We start from the raw sequence: 23,586 nt of genomic DNA, 5'->3' as shown, positions 1-23,586 counted from the left end.
GATTTGTTACTAGTTCTGCCTTTTAAAAAATATGATTTCAAATGATTAGGAGGTAGCTTGATAATAATACCCTATTCCTTAATCATGCAAAACTGTCTAAACATATAGTTTTTGGTTTTAGAAATCCATTGTAATATACTTATTCTACCATCTTGCGGCTCTTCAGATTTTGAGGCATGGATAAATTCCATGAATGGCCCTGGTTTCTTTAGCTGTCCAAGGAGGCCTTTCGCCATTAACCTCCCTGTCCAATCTTCGCATAGCCTGTCAACAAGCTTGATTCCTCTCATTTGATGAGCATGCCTTTTGATTTTTAAATTTCCCATGCACCACCATGTTATTAATGGAGAAAAAGGTCTGTGACATATTCCTGGGGAAAAAAGCAATTTCTAAACAGCTTAATTGAGATTTGAGGTGTGTGCGAGCATGTATAAACAGACAAATAGGGAGAAAGGGAGGGGGGAGAGAGAGAAAGAGAGAAAGAAAGAGAGAAAGAGAGAGAGAGATGTTTGAAGAATGTTCAGGAAAATATTAATGCTGGGTATTTCTAGGGGATGAAATTTTTATTTTTCTATTTCATTAAATGTCTTTATTTTTTAATTGCCTGAATAGCATCCATAGGATACTTTTAATAGACTGAAAGATTAATTAAATTTAAAAAAATCCATTAACTATACCTACAGGATGATTTAAAATTCAATTTCAAATATGTGGATAGAGCTAGAAAAATGTGTAACAAGGAAGTGCTAGGTCCATGGAAAAGGAATCTCACAGAATGAATCTTGGTACCTCTGAGCACTCCTTGGGTGGGTATCAGTGATCTTAGAGAGTTGCTGGCCAGTACCACAAGTATCTGTTCCATCAGGCCCACACTTCCTCCCCCTGCCCAGCATCTGGGTCAATGACCAGCAATGTGCAAGTGTCCGTCCCATACCTAAAGGTCATCTGGAAGACTTGGCCTTGGTTCACATGCTGGGTCCGGTTGTTGTAGCCATGTAGCATCTCTCCAAAGAGGGTGTCGTTGAATTTGGAGTCAGGTTTGAGGCACTTGGGGCCCTCGCAGACATCTGAGAGCATTAGGCAGGATTTTCCATCGGGAGCCAGTTTGTACTCCTCCACACAACTGCATGATAAAACAGAGTCCAGAGTTAGCTCCACATCCTGGATGTCCCCATTGGAGGTGACCTAAAACAAAGGCCTCCTTTGCTTGAAAAACAGGTCAGAGTTTAGGATTGGAGACAGCTCTTCTGGCTGAAATCTATCTAGGGCACAGGTGTCTGGAGAGAAGCATATTAATCCTGCAAATTGGTAAATTCAAGGAAAGTCATTTGTGACATTTTGGAGGCGCCAAGGGGGATACCTGCATGCACATCCACGCACAAAGCAAATTTAAAAACGGTTTTCCATGAACACACAGACTTAAGAGAGCATGACAGACCAATTCACTGGGAATTATCAACTAGTTTCTCAAACAAGAATCTATTCCCAGTGTCTCTGTCAACAAAGGTTGAATACTGTAGCAAAAACAAGGTTTTTATTGCTCTTGGAGTACAGAGGTGACCTGTCCAGGACCATGGACAGCACACACTGCAGCGGCCAAGGTTTCTGTTCAATTATCAATGCTAGCAGCCTCTGTTGGTCTCTTGTCACCTTCCTGACAGCGCAGAAGGGCACTTGATATGCCTCTGAGGCCGAGATGGGTTCCTCTATGGACCAATCAGGCATCTGAATGAGGTACAGAAATAATATTTGCAAATTGGGAGTGTTTGCAATAGGTAAAGGATTTCTTAGAAAAGTATGGGGCAGTAGGGTGGGGATGAAGTCAAGGAAGACAAAGGTCTCAGCATCTGACAAATAAAACCAGAAATGTCTACATTTTCATGGTCTTGTGCTAGGCACAGGGAACAGGACACATATAAATTAATAAGAGACAAAAGAATACGCAACACACTTGAAAAATCCCATATAAATGTCATCTTTGCTCCTTGTGACCTTCGTGAATCTAATAAGTCATTTAACTTCCTTGTTCCACAGCTTCCTCATCTGTAATGTGGGATTGGCCCTCCCATCTTACTTAATTCAATAGAATGCCATGAGGTCACAAGATACACTGGCTACAAAAATATTAGATTGTACTTAACAAAATCATTACTACAGTGGAAGTAATAATGGTATTTCTAGTTATTGAGCAGTTCTACCCACTGGACAATGTGCAAATTTATTTCTTAAGCATGAAGAAGAATAAAATTCCTGCTATTCACACAATATGAGAACCCCCAAATGAAGAATATCACGCGGTGAGTGGCAAAGTTAGCATTCAAATTCAGACCTGTTTATCAGAAAAGAATATATATATATATATATATATATATATATATATATATATATATATATATATATATATATATATTTTACTCGTGTCTCCTTCAAATCCAGTGGTTTCTCTTTGCATAATTTGTCATGGTTAGATTTTTAAGTTTGAGTCTGTATGAAGCAGACTCTCTCTTATTTGTCTTTTTTCAAAGGATGGAATGAAGATCCATTTAATCTGACTGCAAAGAGATTTGGGAACTCATAGGATCAGGTAGAGGCTCTGGGAGGTGGTTTGGAAAGAAAGTATAAGGAAGTTGCTTGGACCAGTGGCTGATTGATACAAGAGTCATAGAATCAAACTGGAGGCAGAAAAAAGAAAGGTGAAACTGGGCGTGGACCTGTAATCTCAGTGACTCTGGAGGCTGAGGCAGGAGGACTGCAAGTTTGAAGTCAGCCACAGCAATTTAGCAAGACCCTGTCTCAAAATTCAAAATAAAAAGAACTGAAAATGTAGCTCAATGGTAAAATGTTCCTGGGTTAAACCCATAGTATCGAAATAGGGGGGGAGGGAAGGAGGGAGGAAGGGAGAGAGACAGGAGACAGAGAGGAGAGGAGAAGAGAAGAGAGAGAAAGGAAAAAAGAAATAGACAAGCAGAGCTGAAAGCATGACCCAAAACCACTTTAGTGAAAATCCAGGAACTTCTCATGCATGAAGCAAGCTGTCAATCTTTTCCTTGGCTTCCTCCTATGCCCCTGTGTACTACACTGATGCCCTGATTGTCTTTCTAATGTTTGCAAGTTCTTGCTCAAAGTAGAAGAAAAAGCCTCTTGGAAGGCAGCCCTGTCCTCAAGCCTTGGTAAAATCTATCCTTCCTTTTTGCTTCTGTAAATTCCTCTTACTACAGTTGCAGTGGAGAAGAATTGAATGCATATGAAAGTGTAGAACACATGTACATGCTCTATCAAATCTAGCTCCCTATCTATCTTAGGAGGCCCTCAGAAAATAGGAAGAAATCGTTTCCTGGGTAAAGTAGATAGAATTCTCTCTCTGTCTCTGTCTCTCTCTCCACATACCTATATACATGCATGCCTCTGCACATGTGAATAGATTATTGTTGTTAATGAGTAAACATTATCAAAGTCTATAGAATAAGATGTGGAAGTTCTTCACTTGTCACTCCACACATCCTGTCCCAGTGATCATCACTGTCATCTGTTTTGTATTCTTCCAGGACTTTTTTTCCAATGCATTTAAATACACATCCACAGCATAGACATTTAATAATAAACCCATCAAGAGAATTGCACTATGCATTGCTATGAGACATGCAATGACAACTAAGGCAATTTTTTTTGGAGATTCTTTTTGTCAAGTCTCTAACATATAGATCTGTTCTTTTAAAACGGCTATCTGGCACTGCACAGTATAAATGCAACATAATGCTTTTAACTAATTTTTATTGATGGGCACTTTGGCTATTTATAGCTATTTGTTATTACAAACAGTGCTATAATGAAAGTCTTTATACATATATCACTGTGCACATGTGTGTGTTTCTATAAGACAGATTCTTACAAGAGGAATTGCTGGGTCAATGTTTTATGAATTTTAAAATTTTGATAGATCTACTAAATTGCCATCTGTGGAGGCTCACCCAGTTTACAAGCCCATCATTGATGAATGAGAGGTCCGATCTTGCCACATCATTCATATGGATATTGCCACTCTGGGATGGGAAAATTAACTCATATTTTGTTTGGACTTGCATTTCCCTGATTACTGGTGAAGTCCAGCATGTTTTCATGTTATGGTCATTTAGGTTTCTCCTTCTGCAGGCTGTTTGTTCATGTGCTTTGACCATTTACTACTATGATATCTGTCTTTTCTTATTGGTTTGCATATGCTCTGCATATTTTCTGATTAGTTATTCTTCACTCTCCAATATGTACTAGAATCTTCTTCTAGTCTGTGCTTGTATTTTAATCTTGCTTTTGATGGCTTATAACTTCTATATTCTAGTCCTTTATTACTTCTGAATTTTATGCAATGTTTAGAAAGCTACAAGATGATAAAATATCTTTCTGTACATAATTCTAGAATTTTTATAATTTTTTGGTTTTGATTACTTAATATATATGGAATTTATTTTTGGGTGCTGTGAGAGTTGTTATTTTAACTGAAATATTTTTTAAATCAGGAAGACAATTACCTAAAAAGTTCATCTTTTTGCCAACTAATTTGAATGTAATTTTATCAGATTACTAAATCCCAATGTATAGCATGCATACGTGGCTGGGGATTTTCCTATTTCCTTACATATATATTCCTGAAATAATTCTCTATCTTTTAATTCCTCTAGCTTTATGACTTGTTTTGGATAGGATAAAGTAAGTCCTCTCTCCCTCATGAATGCTGATTTTCTATTTCAAACTTTTTAGAGTGCTCTTCCTTATTTTCCCCTTCAAATGAATTTTAGAATTAGCTCACCAAAGGCCAGGTAAAACCCTCATGAAAATTTGGAAGGTGGTGGATTAATTTTAGGTGGTAATGTATTGAAGTTGGGGGAAAGTTTTAGTCTTCAGTTAAGAATCATTCATATATATATGATTGGAGAGTCAGTCCTGTGCTGGGCACTGTTGAGGGCTATGCCAGAGACACTTTCTTGCATTCATTGCACTGTTCCTCTCCCTGGGTGCGCCCTGTAGACTAAGCTTTTCTTGCAATTGGCTGGAGAGGGAAAGAGAGACCTTCTGTATTTTTAGCAATGGAACCAGTACTGATGAGACTTAGCCCTTCCCCAACATCCTGCATTTTCCAGGCCCCTTTTCTTCTCTTGCTCTGGTCTACTTGGAGATCATGTGTTTCAAAGGCATATTACAGGATGAAGGCAGGTGGCTTCCATCACAGCACACCTTGCACGAATAAGAAACTAACTTCTGTGTACATGTTTCTCTTTGGGGCAGGGGGTCTTCTCCTGTTAGAGCTACAAAGCTTATCTCATCTTAACTATTATAGCTTCTTTATAAATTGAAGTCTTCTCATTCAGAAAAGAATTTATATCTCCATTTATCATTTTTAAAAAAATTTTGAAGTTTTAGACTTTTTGTCAGAAAGGTATGGCACATGTCTTATTCATAAACATTTATGGGAGGTACTACCCTCTAGAGGTTATAAGCATGTGTTTTAGATCCAGGTCAACAGAGTCTAAATCCTGATTCCATTACTTACAGGCTGTGTGTGACCTCAGACAGACTGCTTAGCTTCTCTGAACCTTGTTTGTTTATCTGTAAAGAAGTCCCACTTTAAAAACCATTGTGAGAATTAAAGGTGTCATGTTTGGAACATGGTGTGTCCCTGGAGAGTGAAAGCTTCTATTATTATACTTTATCACTTCAAGAATATGATCATATTTTCACTTATATTTTCTAGTTAGTGATTTGAGAAAATGAATTGATTTATGTCAGTTGATTTGGAATCCTACCAATACAATTAAGTCATTACTTCTAATGTGTCTCCCCAAATTTTCTAGAAGGATGAACACATATTTTCTCAGTTTGGGTTTTAGGATTAGAGAATAAATTAGAAAGCTGTCATTTTTTTTTTCTCTAGCTCAGTTTACCTAAGTTAGAGGTTATTGGTTCCTAGATGATTTGACAGGACCTGCCTATCAATCTCCAGGCTTGATGTCTTCTTCTCAGTTGTTGATACTTAGCTTTCTTGTCATTTATTTCCACTTTATTTGCCTACTTAGATTTTCTATATCATCATGACTCAAAATTGGCAATTTGTGTTTTCTAAGAACATAATATATTTCACCAAGACTTTCAAGTGTGTTGGCATAAAGTTGCACACAGCATTCTCATAAAATTTGTTTTATCTTCTGTGCTTCTATAGTTATGTCCCTAGCTCATTCCTGATGTGATTTTTAATCTCTCTTCTCTTCTCTCCCCTGTCTCTCTCTTTCTGCTTGAAGGAGTCTTTGTATTTTATTGATGGGACTCCCTTTCCCCTCCCTGTTCCAGTTCAATTCCTTCTTCTGCTTTCTTTATATTGTTTCATAATTCTTTCTCTGGCTTTTTAATTCAAATGCATCATTTGTTTATTTTCAATCTTTCTTGCTTCTTACAAAAAGCTGTGGCCTGTCTGACGGCTGCTTTTCCTACATCCCATGAGTTCGACATGCAGCTTTCCTGCTTCTCTTTATTTCTAAAGCGGTTTTCAGCCTGACTTTTTTTTTTTTTTCCATACCCAAGTGGAACTTAGAAGGTAGTTATTAAAAAAAATCCCAATAGATTTGTTCCCCCTTCATTGTTAATTCTTAATAAGAAAGTAGCATGTATGATTTCTGCTTTTGTGAATTTATTGAGATTTCATGCCCCTTTACTTAAGGGAGGAACAAGTGTCAATTTTGGAGCTAATTTAATCTGAATTTAAATAGAGGTTGTCCCACCTACCAGCTATGTGACCTTGGCCAAATCTCCTTCTTTCCTAGGAGTCAGTATTATCATCTATTAAATGAGGTAACTTCAAACCTCATTATACAGCAGATGTGGGAATTAGGGAGAACTTAAAGAACAAAACTGTGTAAAGACTGGGGATATAGTTCAGTCGGTAGAGTGCTTGCCTTGCATGCACAAGGCCCTGGGTTTGATCACCAGCACCACAAAAAAAGTAAAAAACAAACAAACAAACAAACAAAAAACTGTGTAGTGGCCAAGTAATGCACCAGCAATTGTGTAATTATTATTATTCATGCTATTATGAATTATCTGATTATTAGCCCAGTTATACTTTAGGGAGTATAAATTTTGTTTCCACTAGTTCTCAGATCCCAGTTTTTGGTTTCTCTCTAGACTTCATATTTATTTATTTATTTATTTTTGCTTCAAAGCAAAACTTTAGAACATAACTTGTTGTGTTTCCTTCATTGGAAAATAATACATCAGACAATGTACATTTATGCACACGGCATCATTATATGTATTGCATAAATTTTAAAAAGTGCATTACATACCCCCACACATACGATATATGCAATGCTCAGGCCCATGTTTAAGATTTCATGATCAAGTGGACATTTTGGGATTTGTTTCTTATTATAACCTCTAATAGATAGAATAATGTTCCCTAAGTGTCCATATCCTAATCCTCAAAAGACCCCAAAGGCCCACATATTAAAGGCTTGGACTCCAGCCCATGGCTTGACTGGGAGGTGGCAGAGATGGGGCCTAGTGGAAGGAAGTTAGGATATTTTGTCCTCTGTCCCTTTTGACCCCCCTTCTCTTTCCAGCCTCCATGAGGTGAGCAGCCTCCTCTGCCTCATATTCCCACATTCACACACTGGGTAGCCACAGGCCATGAGCAATAGGGACGAGGGACCATAAACTGAAACCTCTGAAATTATGAGAAAAAAATAAACCTTTCTCCTTATAAGAGTATTTGTCTCAGGCATTTTGTTATGGAAACAAAAACAACAAAAAACTAACAGACACATCTGCAAATGTGTAGCAAAAGAGACTGTGCAGATGTGACGGACTAAAGAATTTTGAGACTGGAAGATGATCCTGGGTTATCTGTGTGGACCCAATGTAACCCCCTGTGATCTTCATAAGAAGGAGACAAAAGGATCAAGGAATACAGGTAGTTTCTACCAGCTAAAAAAGAAAGCCAATTCTCCACTAAGGTCTCTAGCAGGAATGCAATCGTGCAAAGCCTAGATTCTAGGAATTCTGGCCTTTAGAATTGTAAAGAAATAGATCTGGGCTGTTTTGTGCCACTGAGTTTGTGGGGATGTCTGCAGGAAGGTTAGGACATGCACAGCTTTCTTAGGGAGCTCCTGCTCCCATTGAGGATAAGGAAACAGGTTTGGAAAAGCAGAGTGATCAGTCATCATGGTGCTGGGAATGAAACCGAGGAGTTCAAATCTCCACGTGTGTATGAGTGCATGTGAATGTATGTATGTATGTATGTGTGTGTGTGTGTGTGTGTGAGAGAGAGAGAGAGAGAGAGAGAGAGAGAGATCCTAACCTGGTCACACTGTATGCTCTCATGGTGATTTTCTTTTGCGTGGGGTGGAGAAGGATTATGGGTTTGCAGGAGAGGAAGGAGGAAGAGTTAAAAGGCCTGGTGTATGCGCAGTAAGACCCTTAGAGACAGAGTGGTAAAAACACAGGGACTCAGGAAGGCGAATGATCCTCTCTGAGTTTCGAAATATAAGCAAATCTCTCCCCCAAGCCACCTCGGGGCACAGGAAGATTTACGTGAAGGTCTGTTTAGTTGTTGGTTTCTGTTTTTGATTTTATTTTCATATGATGCCACATAATTATACAGCTCCTGCAGAACATTCTGTTGTCTGGGAGATTTTCTTACAGAAACTCTAAAGAGCGTAGGCTTGCCGGAAACGAGCCAAAATCCACAAGAAATTATATTTATACATATGCCAAAATGCAAAACATAGAATAAGTACCAAGACAGAAACTGGGCACTTTAGCTGAAGGCAACCAATGTGTCACCCTGACACACCCCTCACATGATGAGTAACACTGGGACTGTGCAGACGGTGGCATCAAGCCTTGTTATGTGTCTACCCAGGAGCACTTTTTCCTTAATCCTCACAGCAGGGCCTTCAGATGGATACTTCCATTCCAACATGGCCATGGAGGACCCTGAGGCCTGGGACATCCAATCTTCTTGACTAAGGTCACATAGGACCTGGGAAAATCCAGGATCTGGACTTGGACCTTCTTACTCCAAATCCACTGTTCTCTCCACTTCAACACAAATGACTTTCTCAAATCTCCTTGTTTTTCAAAGGAGGAAATTGGGACCCACAAAAAAAAAAAAAAAATGGCATTGTGTACAAACCCTCTGTGCAAAGAGCATTTTTATTTATTTGCTTATTCATCCGTTTCTCAATGGTCTATGGAACCAATAAAATGATTTAATGAAATCCACAGACTAGAAATTATTTTTTAAAAATAAGGAAGGGAATCAAATCCTAAACAAAAATAAGAACAGAGAAAAGGTACGGGTAAGAACAGCTCAAGGAGCTAGACAGACTTGAACGCAGGTGAGCGTCAGCCTGCGTACCCGTCATCAAGGTAAGAGAGGAGAAGGCTGCTCAGAGCTGACCCTGACACCTGACACCATGAGAAATCCCACCTGGGGTCATCAGGGCCAGGACCAGCAGCTGAGGCTCTCGATGGCATTAACCCCACTAACCAATGCCACCAGAGTCCTTCCCATGAAGGCTCCCTGGACTGTCCCCACATTAGCCCAAATGAAGCTCAGTAGAGCTGTTCTCTGTGAGGTCTTGGTTTCCAGGCTTCACCCGAGGATACACTGCGTTCCCAGGAAAGCCATTTTGGAGGTTCTATAAGCAAGGCTATTCTGTTGAAAAGGGGGAAGGACACAGGAGTCCATGAGGACTCTGGGCTAATGTATTCGCATATTTGATCTACTCTAAGAGCCACCCAAATGGTAAGAAACACTAGCATTTCATTTAACACTGTGGAAGAAAAGAAAGAAATCATAGAAAAGAAAGACTGCCAATTAAACTCCATCAAACCATTGACAATAAGATAATCCTCATTTCAGAGATGTTAAAATGCAGAAAATATGGCATCCTACAATCAAAGAAATTTGTTTCCCCACCCAGGACCTTGTCAGAGCCTTTACTATCCCCTGGTGTCCTGGGAACTTGCAGGAGGCAGTTACTGAGCGCAGACTCTCCCACATGGGCCTCGTCACTCAGCTTCTCTAGTTTTTATTTTTTACTTTAAAAAAATCTCTGGGTATGTTACAAAACCATGGGAATTATACCTAGCTGAAGAAAAGGTGGACATTATGTGTTTCTCTTGATTCTTTGTGAATAATTCTTACACGTGAGCTTTGGCCAATGTTTACACAGCAGAGAGCACAGGTTGTAATATTTGATGAGAATCCAGCCTAAAGGTATTCAGTGTGAACTATTAGAGGGAAAGTCCACATCCTCTAATCAAAAGTCAGAAGGGGGACAGCCCAGGCACTAGCTTAAAAAGGCTTTTAGGCAGAAACCACCAAAGAATGTTTGCCTGAAGAATGCTTTCCACCCTCTGCAACTGGATGCTGACTGTCAAAGTCAAAGTCATCGCCCCCATTCCACCAGACCAGACTTTGACAAGGACAGAAGTGGCTTCCAGTTATTTGTGGACATTAAATACCTGAATTCATCTCCTCCTAAAATCACATGAAAGGGACATTAAACAGGCTAATAAGGATGAGTTTAGACCACACATGCTCTTTGAGCTCGTATTTTGAATATATTTTCATGAGAATTAGGTCCTAAAGATACTTGGGATGTCCCCAGTTCCTACCCCAATTTTATTTGCTAACTGGTTTTGAGAACTTTGGGCCTCAGTTTCCTTCTCTAAGTCACTTGGGAGATATGGAAACTTTTAAAAAGTTGATGGAATTCTCTCCCTTACATAAGAATACGTGGGAAAATCTCTTAGCAGATGACATCAGGGAAAGGTGTAGACCCCCTGAAAACAAAACAGAAAATCAGAACTTTCTTTTTCTGAAGTAAGGATGACGGTATAATCCACTATGTCTTGTTTGGGTATTTTTTTTTTTTCTCTGTTTACTTTGGTTGCCAAGAAGCACAAAGTTAAATTTGCCTCATGTTGAGCAACTCTCAGACTCCTGAAACCATTTTCTCCCTTTCCTTTTCGCTCCTTACAAATGGCTCTGATCAGTCCTATCTTTATATTAACAGCTTTTTTAAAACCGTGCTGGATTTATGTGGATAAAATTAAGTTCTCTTGGCAGTGTGCACCGCAGACGTTGTAAACACACCCACACAAATGAAACCGACAAACTCGGTTGCTAGGTAACTTGTCAGGCTCTTCACAGAAGGTAATGCTTCTTCACCTACAAGATCCTTTCTAAATACTTCAGCTTAGTATCCAGTGACCTTCTCAACCTACTTCCAGTTGACCTGCTTCCGCCTACCATATTGGTACCTGTGAACATCCGTCAGGACCAAGTGAGGCTCAGCCACCTGCTCACAGTACCCTCTTTGCACATGGTGGGCTAGGACTTGATGATTCGTGGCCCTCTTAGCATCTCCTTAAAGGTCGGGCACAGAGTGGGTGCAACAAACCTTAGGTGGAGGAATTCAACCCTTAGAGTTTTGAAGAAGCCCTTAGGTAAATTAGTATGGAAAGATAATACAGACACACAGGTGACTAGGGCATTGCCCTGCTCCTGAGGAATTCACAGTGGGGCAGTACCAGTGAGTCAACCAGGTAATGGGGCAACCACAATGGAGAGTCAGAGGAGTGGTGGAGTAACCCTAGAGATTGGATGCTTTATCCATTTGGGGGGAACTTGGCTTGGTAAGGGGCTGATAATCAGGGCAGCTAGCAGAGGTCCAATCTTTGGGAAGTGTCAGAATTTCATTGGGATAAGTTAGAATATAGGGCAAAATATAAGCAGCCTCTTCTCTTTTAATAAGGCCCCCTGTGTAGAAATGAAAAAATATATATATATATAAACAAAAATAAGACAAAGAGAAAAATTATTTCCATACATATCCTAATCCCACTTGAGAAATGATGGGTATTGGTTCTTAGATTCAGGGTAGCTGCCCATCTCATGCTGATCCCGTGGGATCAGGGGAGGGGACTTTCTGAAGAAAGCGACACTTGTACCAAGGACAGAAGATGAAACAGGAGTCCAAGTTAAAGGTTCAGGGACACGTGAGTGGAGAGGGTATACAAGGGAAGGGAAGAGGAGACACAGAAAGTAGTGTCAGAACACAGAGGCTGAAGCTAAGAGGCTAACACAGGAAGAGGGATATAGTTGGAAATGCAGCTGGAAAGGGTGAATAGGAACCACTCCTTTGGCTCCATTATTTGAGCAACTTCATTAAACAGTTACTAATTGAGCACTTGCTATGTGCCAAACACTATTCTAGATACTGGAGATAAATTGGCAAGCCAGACATCAAATCCAGTAATTAAATAATTGAATGTGGTGGTTTTCCACCTGTTAGACTAACTACTACTATGGTTTACTGAGGGCTTAATTAAGTATGACAGCTCATTCTTGCTCAGGTTCACTTGATCTGCATAGTGGGGCTGTAGTCACTTCTGATGGTACATGAAAACACACATGCTCAAAGAAATTGAGTGAGTTGCCCAAGACCACATGACTAGATGTGTCCAGAGGCCAGCAACTGACATAAGATCTGTCTTGATTGGCACCCGAATCACTGGGTTTGAATAATTGACAGCCACCATTTACCAGCTGAGTGACCTTTGGCAAGTCACCATGTTTGGTTTTCTTAACTGTAAGATGAGAATCATAATAGCACCTCTCTTGAAGAATTATTATGACAATTAAATGAGTTAATGTGCACAAAGCACTTACTATAGTCATGACACATAAGAAGTGATTAGTAGGGCTGGGGTTGTGGCTCAGCGGTAGAGTGCTCACCTAGCATGTGCTAGACGCTGGGTTCCATCCTCAGCACCACATAAAAATAAATAAATAAGATAAAGGTATTGTGTCTAACTACAACTAAAAAAATATTTTAAAAAAGGAGTGCTTAGTAATCTGCTAGCTGCTATTATTTTTACTTATTTTTTGGTACTAGGGATTAAACCCAAAGTTGTTATTATTAACCCAGGTTGAAAACAGAATTATTAAACCTGTCCTTATTCAGAAAACTCTCAAGTTTACAGAGCTTTCCACAAGTTGGGAAGGTCTCCTTGAGTAAGTAAGGATTTGCTTTGTTTTCCCTGCTTAATTCAATAACTTCCCACTTCTCCCTCAACCAGCTCTCTCACAAGCACCTGCTAATAGCCTTCATTGTTTACAGTGTTTCAAACAAGTGTGGGTAACTTCTCATTTGCATCCTTAATAGACAATTTCCAAAAGCGTATTAAAACTGCAGTTGGTGTTTGGAGACCTGGGTTTCATTTCCTCTGTTGTCCAGTTTATCTGCATTGGATGGGTCCTAACAGCACACAACACACTCTGGCCCAAATCAATTCTTATTTAACACTTCCACAGACCTTCCATGGCAGAAAAGGTAAGAAAGTCCATTTCAGAGATCCAGAAACCAAAATGTTGAGGGCATGAGGTCCCTCAGCACGTGATGGGTGCCTGTCATTAGGATCATTCACTTGAGTTACTTTAGTGAACGAACATATATAGTGCTAACTTGATGCAGGGTGCTGTTCCAAAGCACTTTAAATATTTATGTAAATCATAATGTAAGCAATGTTTTTAGAGTTCATAACAACTCTATAGACAAGGGACTATTATTCTGGTGTTTTTAACAGATGAAGAAACTGAGGCCCAGAGCTAAGAGATGTCAAGTAACTTGTTCAAGGTCACACAATTAATAATGTGTTTCTCAGATGTGTTTCGTAGACCTTGAGCATGTTGCTTAGCTTTAATGGAATAATAAATGTTATGTATTTTGTACTGTTCATAGATATCATTATATTGAGGTAGTAGGTATTGAGGCAATTGAAGGTCAGGGGTCTTCAGTCCTAATGGGATTAAAATCTCAGCATTACCAAATCCAAGGTTCCCTATCGTGGGCTCTGGATGGAAGGTGATGATAGTTTCCCATGTCAAAATCCATTAGTGCTGCGGCTGCGGCTGTTCCTGTTGTTATTTTCCACAGAAGAACACCCTCCCGCCAAGGAGACCGAGAGGAAAATAACAATGATAAGGACCCAGCTGATTCTGTATGCAAGCCTGCAGATCCAAGTCCATGTATAATTTAGTCAACACTGCCCTGCAGTCACTTAGGCTGAGGAGAGACCGCCATAAATTCAGGTCCGCATAGGCTAATTTATTTCTTATTTATTTTACTGATACATATCTAGGACCTCCAGCGAGCTGCCCCAACACCTGCTTCAAGGCACCTGTAACCCTGAGCGTGACTGGGGCAGGAAAGGAGACCCTGTAATAAATACTAAACTCTGTGTACTAGAACTGGGCAAATTCAATCAGTTTTCTGGTAAACTGGGATAAAACTCACCTCCCTTTTCTGTGATAGATGGATTTCAGAGGTTGCTAAATCTCATATTCTGCTTTCCTACCACAATGACGAGAGCACTGAGAATCCTTCTCACACAAGCATACGACTGTTTTTCTGAGTCACAGAATGTCAAAGATAAGCAAATTTTCTAATGTGACGATATAACCAGAGAAAACATGAGAAGAACAAAATGCTGCTATTTTCTTGAGTGGTTACTGAGGACCAAACGCTTTGCTAAGTGATGTCTGGGGCGGAGGTAACTCTACTACACATAGAGAAAACAAGGTAAGTTGGAAGAAATGGGAGCCATAGTTGTGCAGTGATTTCTTTGCACAGACAGTTAAACTGTGGCCCAGAGACAGAAAGCAAGTTGCCTGATTCCACTCAGCAAGTTTAGTTCCAATGCGCTCCCTTTTTTTGTTCTCCTGCTACTTTTAATATTCAGTTTAAGGGACTGGGCATGTAGCTCAGTAGTAGCATGTGCCCGGTTTGTCCAAAGCCCTGAGTTTCATCCCCAGGACTGTGAAAATGAGAAACAACAACATCCTTATTTAAGTTCTTCCTGAGCCCCAAGCTATGCCACAAGCTTTGACTGCATTGTTTCCTAGGCACCAGCTGTCTGCGATTAATCGTCCTCACCTATGGGGCACTAGGGCCACAGATACTGATGCTGGACTCAAACTGCTGAGTTCCTTCAGAATCTAGGTTCAAACCTGGGTTAAACCTATGGATTTGCTTGTGCACCACACCTGATGTTTCCTTTGTGAACACCTTCTCGATCCTTGCTTTTCTCTCCACACAGCACTGCCCAGGACTGCAGGAGGGCATGCAGAAGGGGCAGGAGACCTCACATGGAAACTATTTTGACCCTGGATGAAAAGGGGGCAGGGGTTCTATTATTGCATGTATTAAGCCATTATTTACTTTTCCTCTGTCATTCTTCTCTTCAACAGGTGATACTCTTGCCTTTGACATCTTGGGCTGAAGCAGAATAGAAATGAGAGGCCATTTCCCTGAAGGTCAGCCCAGGCTGGAGAGGCAGCAGTTCCTGACCATTTTCCCACCCATACCCCATGGCCTTGTGGGAACACCTGGGCCTTGGGGACAGATAGACTCACCCGCAGAACATGAAGATGGTGCTGGAGGTGGCATCGTAGGGCAAAGGAAGAGTCTGCTGCAGGCACAGCTGCTCACAGCCACCGTTAAAGCCATCAGAGCAATCAATGCCTTTGGAGTGGTCGTAGCAGCCAGAGCCGTCCTTCATGGGCCTGAGCTCCTCTGGGCACTGCTCAGAAAGAGGGCAACAGGGTGGTTATGGCACAGTTGGTGGCTGGCCCCAATACTCCCTCCTCCCACCTTCTGAGAGCCTCGTGTGTCAGACACCAACAGAGACAGTTTGAAGTCTCATTTGGCCAATTAATAGCTAGGTGGCTTTGGGAAAAAAAAAACCCTTTACTTCTCTTGAACCTCAGCCTTCCTGCCTGTAAAAGAGGATGTTTGTGACTATCTCCTTCATAGTGTTGTGAGAATGGAGGGAGATAGTGTCTGCAAAGTGTTTGGAAAGTTATGGATACTGTTGGGTTGTCTTCAGTCTTGTTTGGATTGCTATCACCTGATACAGTCTGCTGCTAGCAAGGTCATTCATGGAAGCCGGCAGATATAATTTAAAGAGACCCTAAAAATATGAGCTTAAGTTCCAGCTTTTGTCCTTCTCACTGTGTGACCCTGGGCAAGTTACTACCCTCTGTGATTCTCAATGTCCTCATCTACTTAATGGGCCTAACACAACTATAGATTTTTAGTGTGGCTTAAATTCTGAACTTAGTTCAGAATTTCCAGCAAGGGTTGGTACTCACAAAATGAACGTGAGTTATCTTTGTGTCTTGAACTGATCTCTTCTCCGCCCTTGTCCCTTGAACTCTAAAGGAATCCTGGGAACAACCAGAAGCCTCCTAACTAGCCTGCTGGTCTCTAGCTTGGCCTCCTGAAATTTTCTTCCAAAGTGATATTTCTAAGTAGCATCCTTAGCTTAAATGAATATATGGATTTTTTTTTAAACTCAGATCTTCCTTAAACTAATAATGGGGTTCCTCGACAGAAATGTTCAGATGCTCTGCTCAGCCCTGTGCACATTCCTCCTCTGGTCTCTAAGCAAACCCCAAGAATTCCCACCTTCAGTGACCTCAGCTGTCACGTTCTCCTCAGTGTGTCTGGCACCTGCTAAGTGCTCTGGGAGTGGATGATCTGATACTGGGGACATCTGGCCCTTTATTTAGTTTTCCATCATTTGCTGAGGCTGAGCTCATCTTCTCCAGCGCAGTTGATGGAGAAGCAATAGGAGCACTCCTGCCTTCAGAAGAGTGAGGACCTAGGTTTTAATTTCATTCAACCTTCTGGCATTTCCTGTCCACAGAGATAAACACCCGGAGCCCAGCCCTCCTCATCCATCACTGGACATCACTGATTAAAATGCCCTCCCCCTGACTCCGGTCCAGCCAGCTCCCTAGCCCCCTCCCCAAGCCGTCCTTCTGAATGACATCAATAAATACGCACACATACACACACACGCACACACACACACACAAAATTAATTTCCAAAACCACCACAACAAAACACGAGGTCAGCCCTCTTGGAAATTAAATTTTGCCTAAGAAGAATTTGTAATTACGAATGCACAAGAGAGTTCTTGGAGACATTTGAGCATTTGAGACTGGCACCAGGAAGGGTGATGGAGAAAGTAGGTTATAAATGGCCTTTGTCAAGCTGCAGAAAGGTTATAAAACTGCTACGTTTTGTGCTTAAAAAGCAAAATCAATTTTCCATGTGAGTGAAGTGCTGTACATATTAATACAAGCTCAGAGGAGTCCCCTGCTTGTCTCTGAACATTCTGTCAGACAGAAGGGCACCTGGTCACAGGGTCATTTGGAGCCATTTGCTGGCACTGGGGGCTGGGTTCTGTCTGTCTGCAGAGACTCAGGGATGGGGACTGGACCATCTCACTGGGAAACAAGAGAGACCTGGGGTGGGGTAGTAGTCCCACTTCTTTCCATCTGCCGCTGATTCCCAACCACCTTGGTTTTTCAAATCCGTGCTCACTGCAACCCGCAAATTATCTGAGCACATGACCTGTTTTACTCATTCGGTCCTTATACAAATAAATGAGCCAGTGAAGTACACAGATAATGACTCCCCAAGATGCTTCCCTGTCTTAAGCCCTGGAACCTGGAAGCTGTGAGTACGTCTGTCTGTGGTAAAGGTTTTGAGATGTGATTAAGCTAAAGCTCAGGAGGAGAGTTTCCTGTATTTTACTGGCAGACCTAAATGCTATCATGTCTTTATAAGAGAAGCAGAACAAAATTACCCACATAGAGGGGAAGACAATGTGCACTTGGAGCAGAGATTGGCACGCCCGTGGCTATGAACCATAACTGTTGGAAGAAGCAAGGCTTAGATTCTCCTGTAGGGGCCCTAGGACCTGCTGACACCTTGATATAGGACTCCTGGCCTCCAGAACCGTGGAAGAATACATTTCTGTTGTCTTAAGCCATCCAGTTTGTGGTAATTTGCTACAGTAGCTTGAGGAAATAAATACAGCAGGTCCTGTCATTGTTCTCACTGAACAGATGAGGAAGCTGAGGGACTCACACACAGAGTGTGGCAGGGCAGGGCCTGGAAGGCTTGCAGTCTGTAGCTCTTTACTGCCTCCTGGGCAAGTCATTTCACTCACTGTTGCTTACTAAGCATATCAGTCTTAGAGAGCAGGGCAAGGCAGGTCTTGGAGCTGATCTGACCTCCAGGCTTTAACACTGAGGGTCAGAGAGCAGCAGCACACCACACAGAGTCCCTTAGCACAGGAGTGGAGGACACAGAGGCCAACTCCCCTTGTCTCAGCTCAGGGCTCTCCATGCTACTCACTACCCTTTAGGTTAAAGCATTTGACTGATGAAGACAAACTTGCAGAGCCCCTGTCTCTTTCCCCAAGATGATTTACAGCTGAGGAACTGAGATTCAGAAAGGGGAAGGGACTTGATTAATATCACACAGCAGATTAAAGGCAGAGCTAGAATTATACCTAAATTCGATCATGAACACAGGAGAGACTATCTGAGTAAGTGGAGCAGACGTATCATGACCCCCATAGGATCCTCCCTTCATCTGCCACAGGCTTCATGGCTTCATGCCCATGTCTTAGAAGGCAAGGGGGGCAGATGAGGTCCCCCTTTGCCACTATTTATTATGTGTACATTGTTTCAATTATTCCATTGCTCATCTTCTGTCTTCTCCACCAAAATGTAATATTTGTCATAGTATAGGCTACCTTTGGTTTGTCCTCAGCTGCCGCAATAGTAGGTACTTGCTATTTGTTGAATGAAACTGCAGAGTGCCAGACAGGGTATCTACGGATTCATGAAGGGTCTGCAGTAAAGGAAGCGGATCAGGGGAGAGAGGAGGCAGAGGAGGGAAAAGGTAGGTACTGAAGAATGAAATGTACCAAAGCGTGTTGTGTGTATGTATGAATATACAACTGCAAATCCCACAAACATGTATAATTAGGTGCCTATGAATAATGGGTCTGAATTCAAGCTGAATTATTAATTATTCAAACCAAATTCAAACTATTACAAGCTGTGTAACCTTTGGTCCATGACTTAAACTCTCCTAACTTTATATGATTGCTGTGTGGGGGTAAATGTGTCATAGCTAGCTGCAAAGAATGTCCCCAATGATTCCTGGTCACCCTCTTGTATAGGCCCCATCCCTCATGGCACTGTACCAGGGTTGGTGTATGTGACCGAAAACTGATGGTAGGAGAGATGCTGTGAGGTTTTGTAGTGGGAAACTGAGGCCTGCAGGTCTAATAACCAGAGAAGCCGGGCCTGTCAAAGACTCAGGTGCAGGTTTGGAGGTGAATTCTCCGGCCCATTCAAGCCTGCTGGGATGACCGCAGCCCCAGCCTACATCCTGATTGCCACCTTGCCAGGGCCACACAGCCTAGTTACTCTGACTCTCCAGAACTGCATGATGTAATAAATGTCTTTGTTTGTTTGTTTTAGGATGCTTGATTTAGGATAATCTGTCACACAGTAATGAATAATAATGTGAGACAAATGTTATCAAGTACCTAACCCAGTGATCAGCAAAGGGTGGCTGCAGTTCTGAGTTTGTAAGGGGCTTAGGATCTAGCTTAAGAGGTAAGAAGGGCACACATTTGGCAGACAAGAACTAGTTCTAGAGCAAATATTATAAAATATGGGACAATTTGGCTGGGAAAAGGAAAATTCTGGAAATGTGAGTGAATGGGGAATATCAGAGTGAGGAAATGTTAGTCATGGAAGCCTTCCTGGAAGAGATGTGATGGGAGAAGGGAGATGTCTAGGGTACTGACATCTCCAGAGGGGAGGCCTGAGGTCTCCCTCAGTCACCATCCCTTATTTGCCCTGTGACCTTGGACAATCCATGAACCTATTTGGGCTCCAGTTTCCTTTATCTATGTGGGGACACAGCTTGGAGATGACGACGTGGGCAGTGAAATCAGGACTGAATTCCACTGCAGGCTTCCTGGCTGCGCATCTGGGAAGGCTGGTTCACCTGGGAGAGAGCCCCCCACGTTCTCATCTCCAAAATGGGAAGGACAGTGCTCCCCCAGAGGCATTCTGGAGACTCTGTGAGATAACACTTCTGGTTTTCTGTGTCTGGCTTTGGACCTAGCACACCACAGGCACTTAATAAATGAAGGATAAATTAACAAATGACAAATAAATGAACCCAACCTTCCCAGAGAAACTTAATGGAAACCACTAGTTTATTATTTTTCTTTCTTATCTTCCCAAGTCCTTTATTGCACCACTTAGCAAATACTTAAACTGCACACCTACTCAGTGCCGAGCAGATGTTTTAGTTGGTATAAGGGTTGTAGTAAACAAGACAGCCAAGAAACTGCTCTCGTGGAGCTTAAACTCCAGAGAACAAATGATTAATAATAAAACAAGTAAAATGATTATTTCATAGAATAAAACAGTGCTCTGAAGAAAGAATAAAGTATAAGGTGATAAAAGGTTAATAAGGATGAGGCAAGGGAAGCATGAACTTAGGGTAGAAATAGGAAAGAAGACTTTATTTCCACTTTATTCTTCTTTTTCAAAAGTAGATTTCCTTATGGTACGTCTTTGTCTTTCTGTATAGATTTTAGAAAAATATTTTCTATATTGGTAAAAATCATGTGAGGTTTTGATAGGAATTGTCTTAAACTCTGATGTCAATATGAGAAATATGGGTATCTTTATGATGTTTGTCTTCCATTTCATGAATATATTATGTTTTTCCATTTATTTAGATTTTGTTTGGTTTTTTTCATTGGCATTTAATTTCAGCATACATGTTTTGCTAGATTCCTATTTAAGTATTTCATTGTGTTCTAGGGATTGCAAATGACATTGAATTTTAAATTTCAGTGTCTACATGTTCATTGCTAGGCTATAAGAATTATATATAATTATATAGAATAAATTATATTCTATAATTATACCCTTGTATCCCGAGACCTTGCTGAACTCTCTCATTTCTCTTGGAATTTTTTCCAAGGTCTCTTGAGATTTTAAATGTAAACAAGTATGTGATCTGTTTAATTTACTCCTTTCTAAGTTGAACCTTTTATTTCCTTTTTCTTGTGTTATTGCATTGGCTAAGACATTTACCATTATGTTCAATAATAATTATTATTATTCCTGATCTTTGAGAGAAATCATTGAATTTGTTACCATAAATATGTTAGTTGTAGGGTTTTTATTTTTATTTATTTATTTTAAGTATTTTTTTAGTTGTCAATGGACTTATTTTGTTTATTAATATTCCATGCTGAGAATCAAACCCAGTGCCTCAAACATTCAAGGCAAGCACTCTACCACTGAGCCAACAACCCTAGCCCCAGGGTTTTTATTGATGTTCTTTATCAATATGTGTAAGTTCTACTCTATTCCTATTTTTATAAAAGTTTTTTAAAAATAATTTTGGTTGTTGAATTTTGTTTATCAGTTGGTCTGATTCCATTATTTTTTTTTCTTGTTTTGCCCATAAATATATTGACAGATATTTCAAATTTTGGTCAAGTAGCTCGTCCCTGGAATAAAATCAAGTTAGCCATGGTAGACAGTTCTTTTTTTATGTCTTTTTAAATTCTATTTGCAAATAATTTGTTAAGGATTTTTGCAACCATATGCCTGAGGGTTATTGGTCTTACTCTATCATTTTCTGGTTTTTCACTGGGTTTGTCTTGTTTGGTATCAGTGTAATGCTATTACCAGTTTTGGGGAAAATACTTTTTAGAATCGGTGTTAATTTCTCTTTAAACACATGGTATACTTTTCCAGTAAAACTATTCAGGCTGAGATTTGAAGGTGTGGGAATATAAAAGTTACAAATTCAATTTTCTTATTGGAGCTGTTTAAATTATCTATTTCCTACTCATGAGGTTTTTAAGAAACTTGTCCACTTTATCTAAATTGTTAAACCTATTTGTGAAAAGTTATATACAGAATTCTCTTATTTTCTTTTTTTAAATATTTTTAACCTTTATTTATTTATTTTTATGTGGTGCTGAGGATCAAACCCAGTGCCTCACACGTGCTAGACAAGCGCTCGACCATTGAGCCACAACCCCAGCCCTCTTATTTTCCTTTTGACATCTTCAGGGGCTGTAGTGATATCATCACCTGTTTGATTTCAGATATTTTTAAATGGTGTTTTTCTCTCTTTTATATATAAGTCTTCCTAGATTTTTTTTCATTTTTTATTGATATTATCACAGAATCAGAATCTGGAGGGGTCTTTTTTGGGTCTTTAAAATTTATAATTATTAACTCATATTAATTGTGCCAATTAATAGGTTTCCCTGTGACATTTCCATATCTGCATATGTTATGCTTTGTTAGACTCCACCCTCCCATATCCTGTCTTGACCACCCTTTTCTCTCACTTCCTTTTGGTTCTCTTCCACTTCCCAATTAGTTTCCTCTTCTACTTTAAAATGCTCTTTTTTGCTTATTTCTATATTGAGAGAAAACATGCAGTTCAGGGCTCAGCTTATTTCCCTTAACTTTTATTTTCCTGCACATGACAAAATTTCATTCTTCTTCATGACCGAAAAATACTCCATTGTTTATAGAGATCATATTTCTTAATTCATTTATCTGTTGGCCAAAAGAATCAGCTTTTGTTTCAGTAATTTTTATGAATTATTTTTCTATTTTTCAATCACACTGATTTCCATACTTTGCTTCTTTGAATATATTTTGCTCTCCCTACTCTTGGTTCTTAAGAACTTAAATTATTGATTTTAGACTTCCTCTTTATTGATGCATGCATTTAGGAGACCACATTTCCTTTACAAATATGAAGCTGTAGAAACATTGACAGAAAAGGATGAATTAATGTGTGTACCACACATTATATATTTATTTTTTTTCATTCAGTTCAATTTTTTACTTCTCTTGACACTTTATCTTTAACTCTTGGGTTCTTTAGAATGCTGTTGTTTAGTTTTCAATAACTTAAAAGAGATTTTTCTGTTATCTCTGTTTTGGATTTCTGTCCCCACACTATTTATATGTTGAAATCTCACCCTCAAAATGGTATATTAATTTCATTGGGGACTTTTAGGAGGTGGTTAGATCATGGGGTGGAGCCCTCATGAATGGGATTAGTGTCCTTAGAAGGAAGAGAAGCTCCATCTCTATCCATGACATATAAAGACACAGGAAGAAGAAAATTTGTGGAGAGTGACATCACTAGAGAATCGAATCAACTAGAAATTGATCTCAGAATTCTGGCCTCTGGGAGTATAAGAGAAAAATGTCTATTATTTAAGCTACCTAGTCTGTGGCATTTTGATACAGCTGACAAAGACCCTCTCTGGTCTTGTTTTCTTATTAGAGCCTGTTGTGAATCTTGAGGGGTCTTTTTGGGGTCTTTAAAATTTGTATTAACTCATATTAATTGTGCCAATTAATAGTTTTCCCTGTGACATTTCCATATCTGTATATATTATGCTTTGTTAGACCCCATCCTCCCATATCCTGTCTTGACCCCCTAATCCCATTCATGAGGGCTCCACCCCATAAACATACTTTGTATGACATGAATTCTTTAAATGTAGTGAAACCTTTATTGTAGCCCCCGATATCATTTATCTTGCTATGTGTTCTGCAGGCTCTGGAGAATAATATGTAGTTTATT

General features: G+C 40.1%; 1 protein-coding gene across 3 annotated transcripts in view; it reads right to left on the bottom strand.

The window, feature by feature from the left end:
* Positions 1–23,586, bottom strand: part of Astn2 (astrotactin 2) — an 847,605-nt gene that overhangs the window by 308,111 nt on the left and 515,908 nt on the right. For all 3 annotated transcript variants that reach the window (XM_076845613.2, XM_076845612.2, XM_076845614.2), the window contains 2 exons: positions 15,473–15,639; positions 935–1,123 (listed from right to left, as the gene is read on the bottom strand). In XM_076845613.2, the coding sequence (XP_076701728.1) occupies positions 935–1,123; positions 15,473–15,639 (356 nt within the window). The remainder of the gene's footprint in view (positions 1–934; positions 1,124–15,472; positions 15,640–23,586) is intronic.

This window comes from Callospermophilus lateralis, chromosome 2, assembly GCF_048772815.1.
Source record: "Callospermophilus lateralis isolate mCalLat2 chromosome 2, mCalLat2.hap1, whole genome shotgun sequence".
Classification (NCBI taxonomy): Eukaryota; Metazoa; Chordata; class Mammalia; order Rodentia; family Sciuridae; genus Callospermophilus; species Callospermophilus lateralis.
This window is presented reverse-complemented; position numbering and strand designations above follow the sequence as displayed.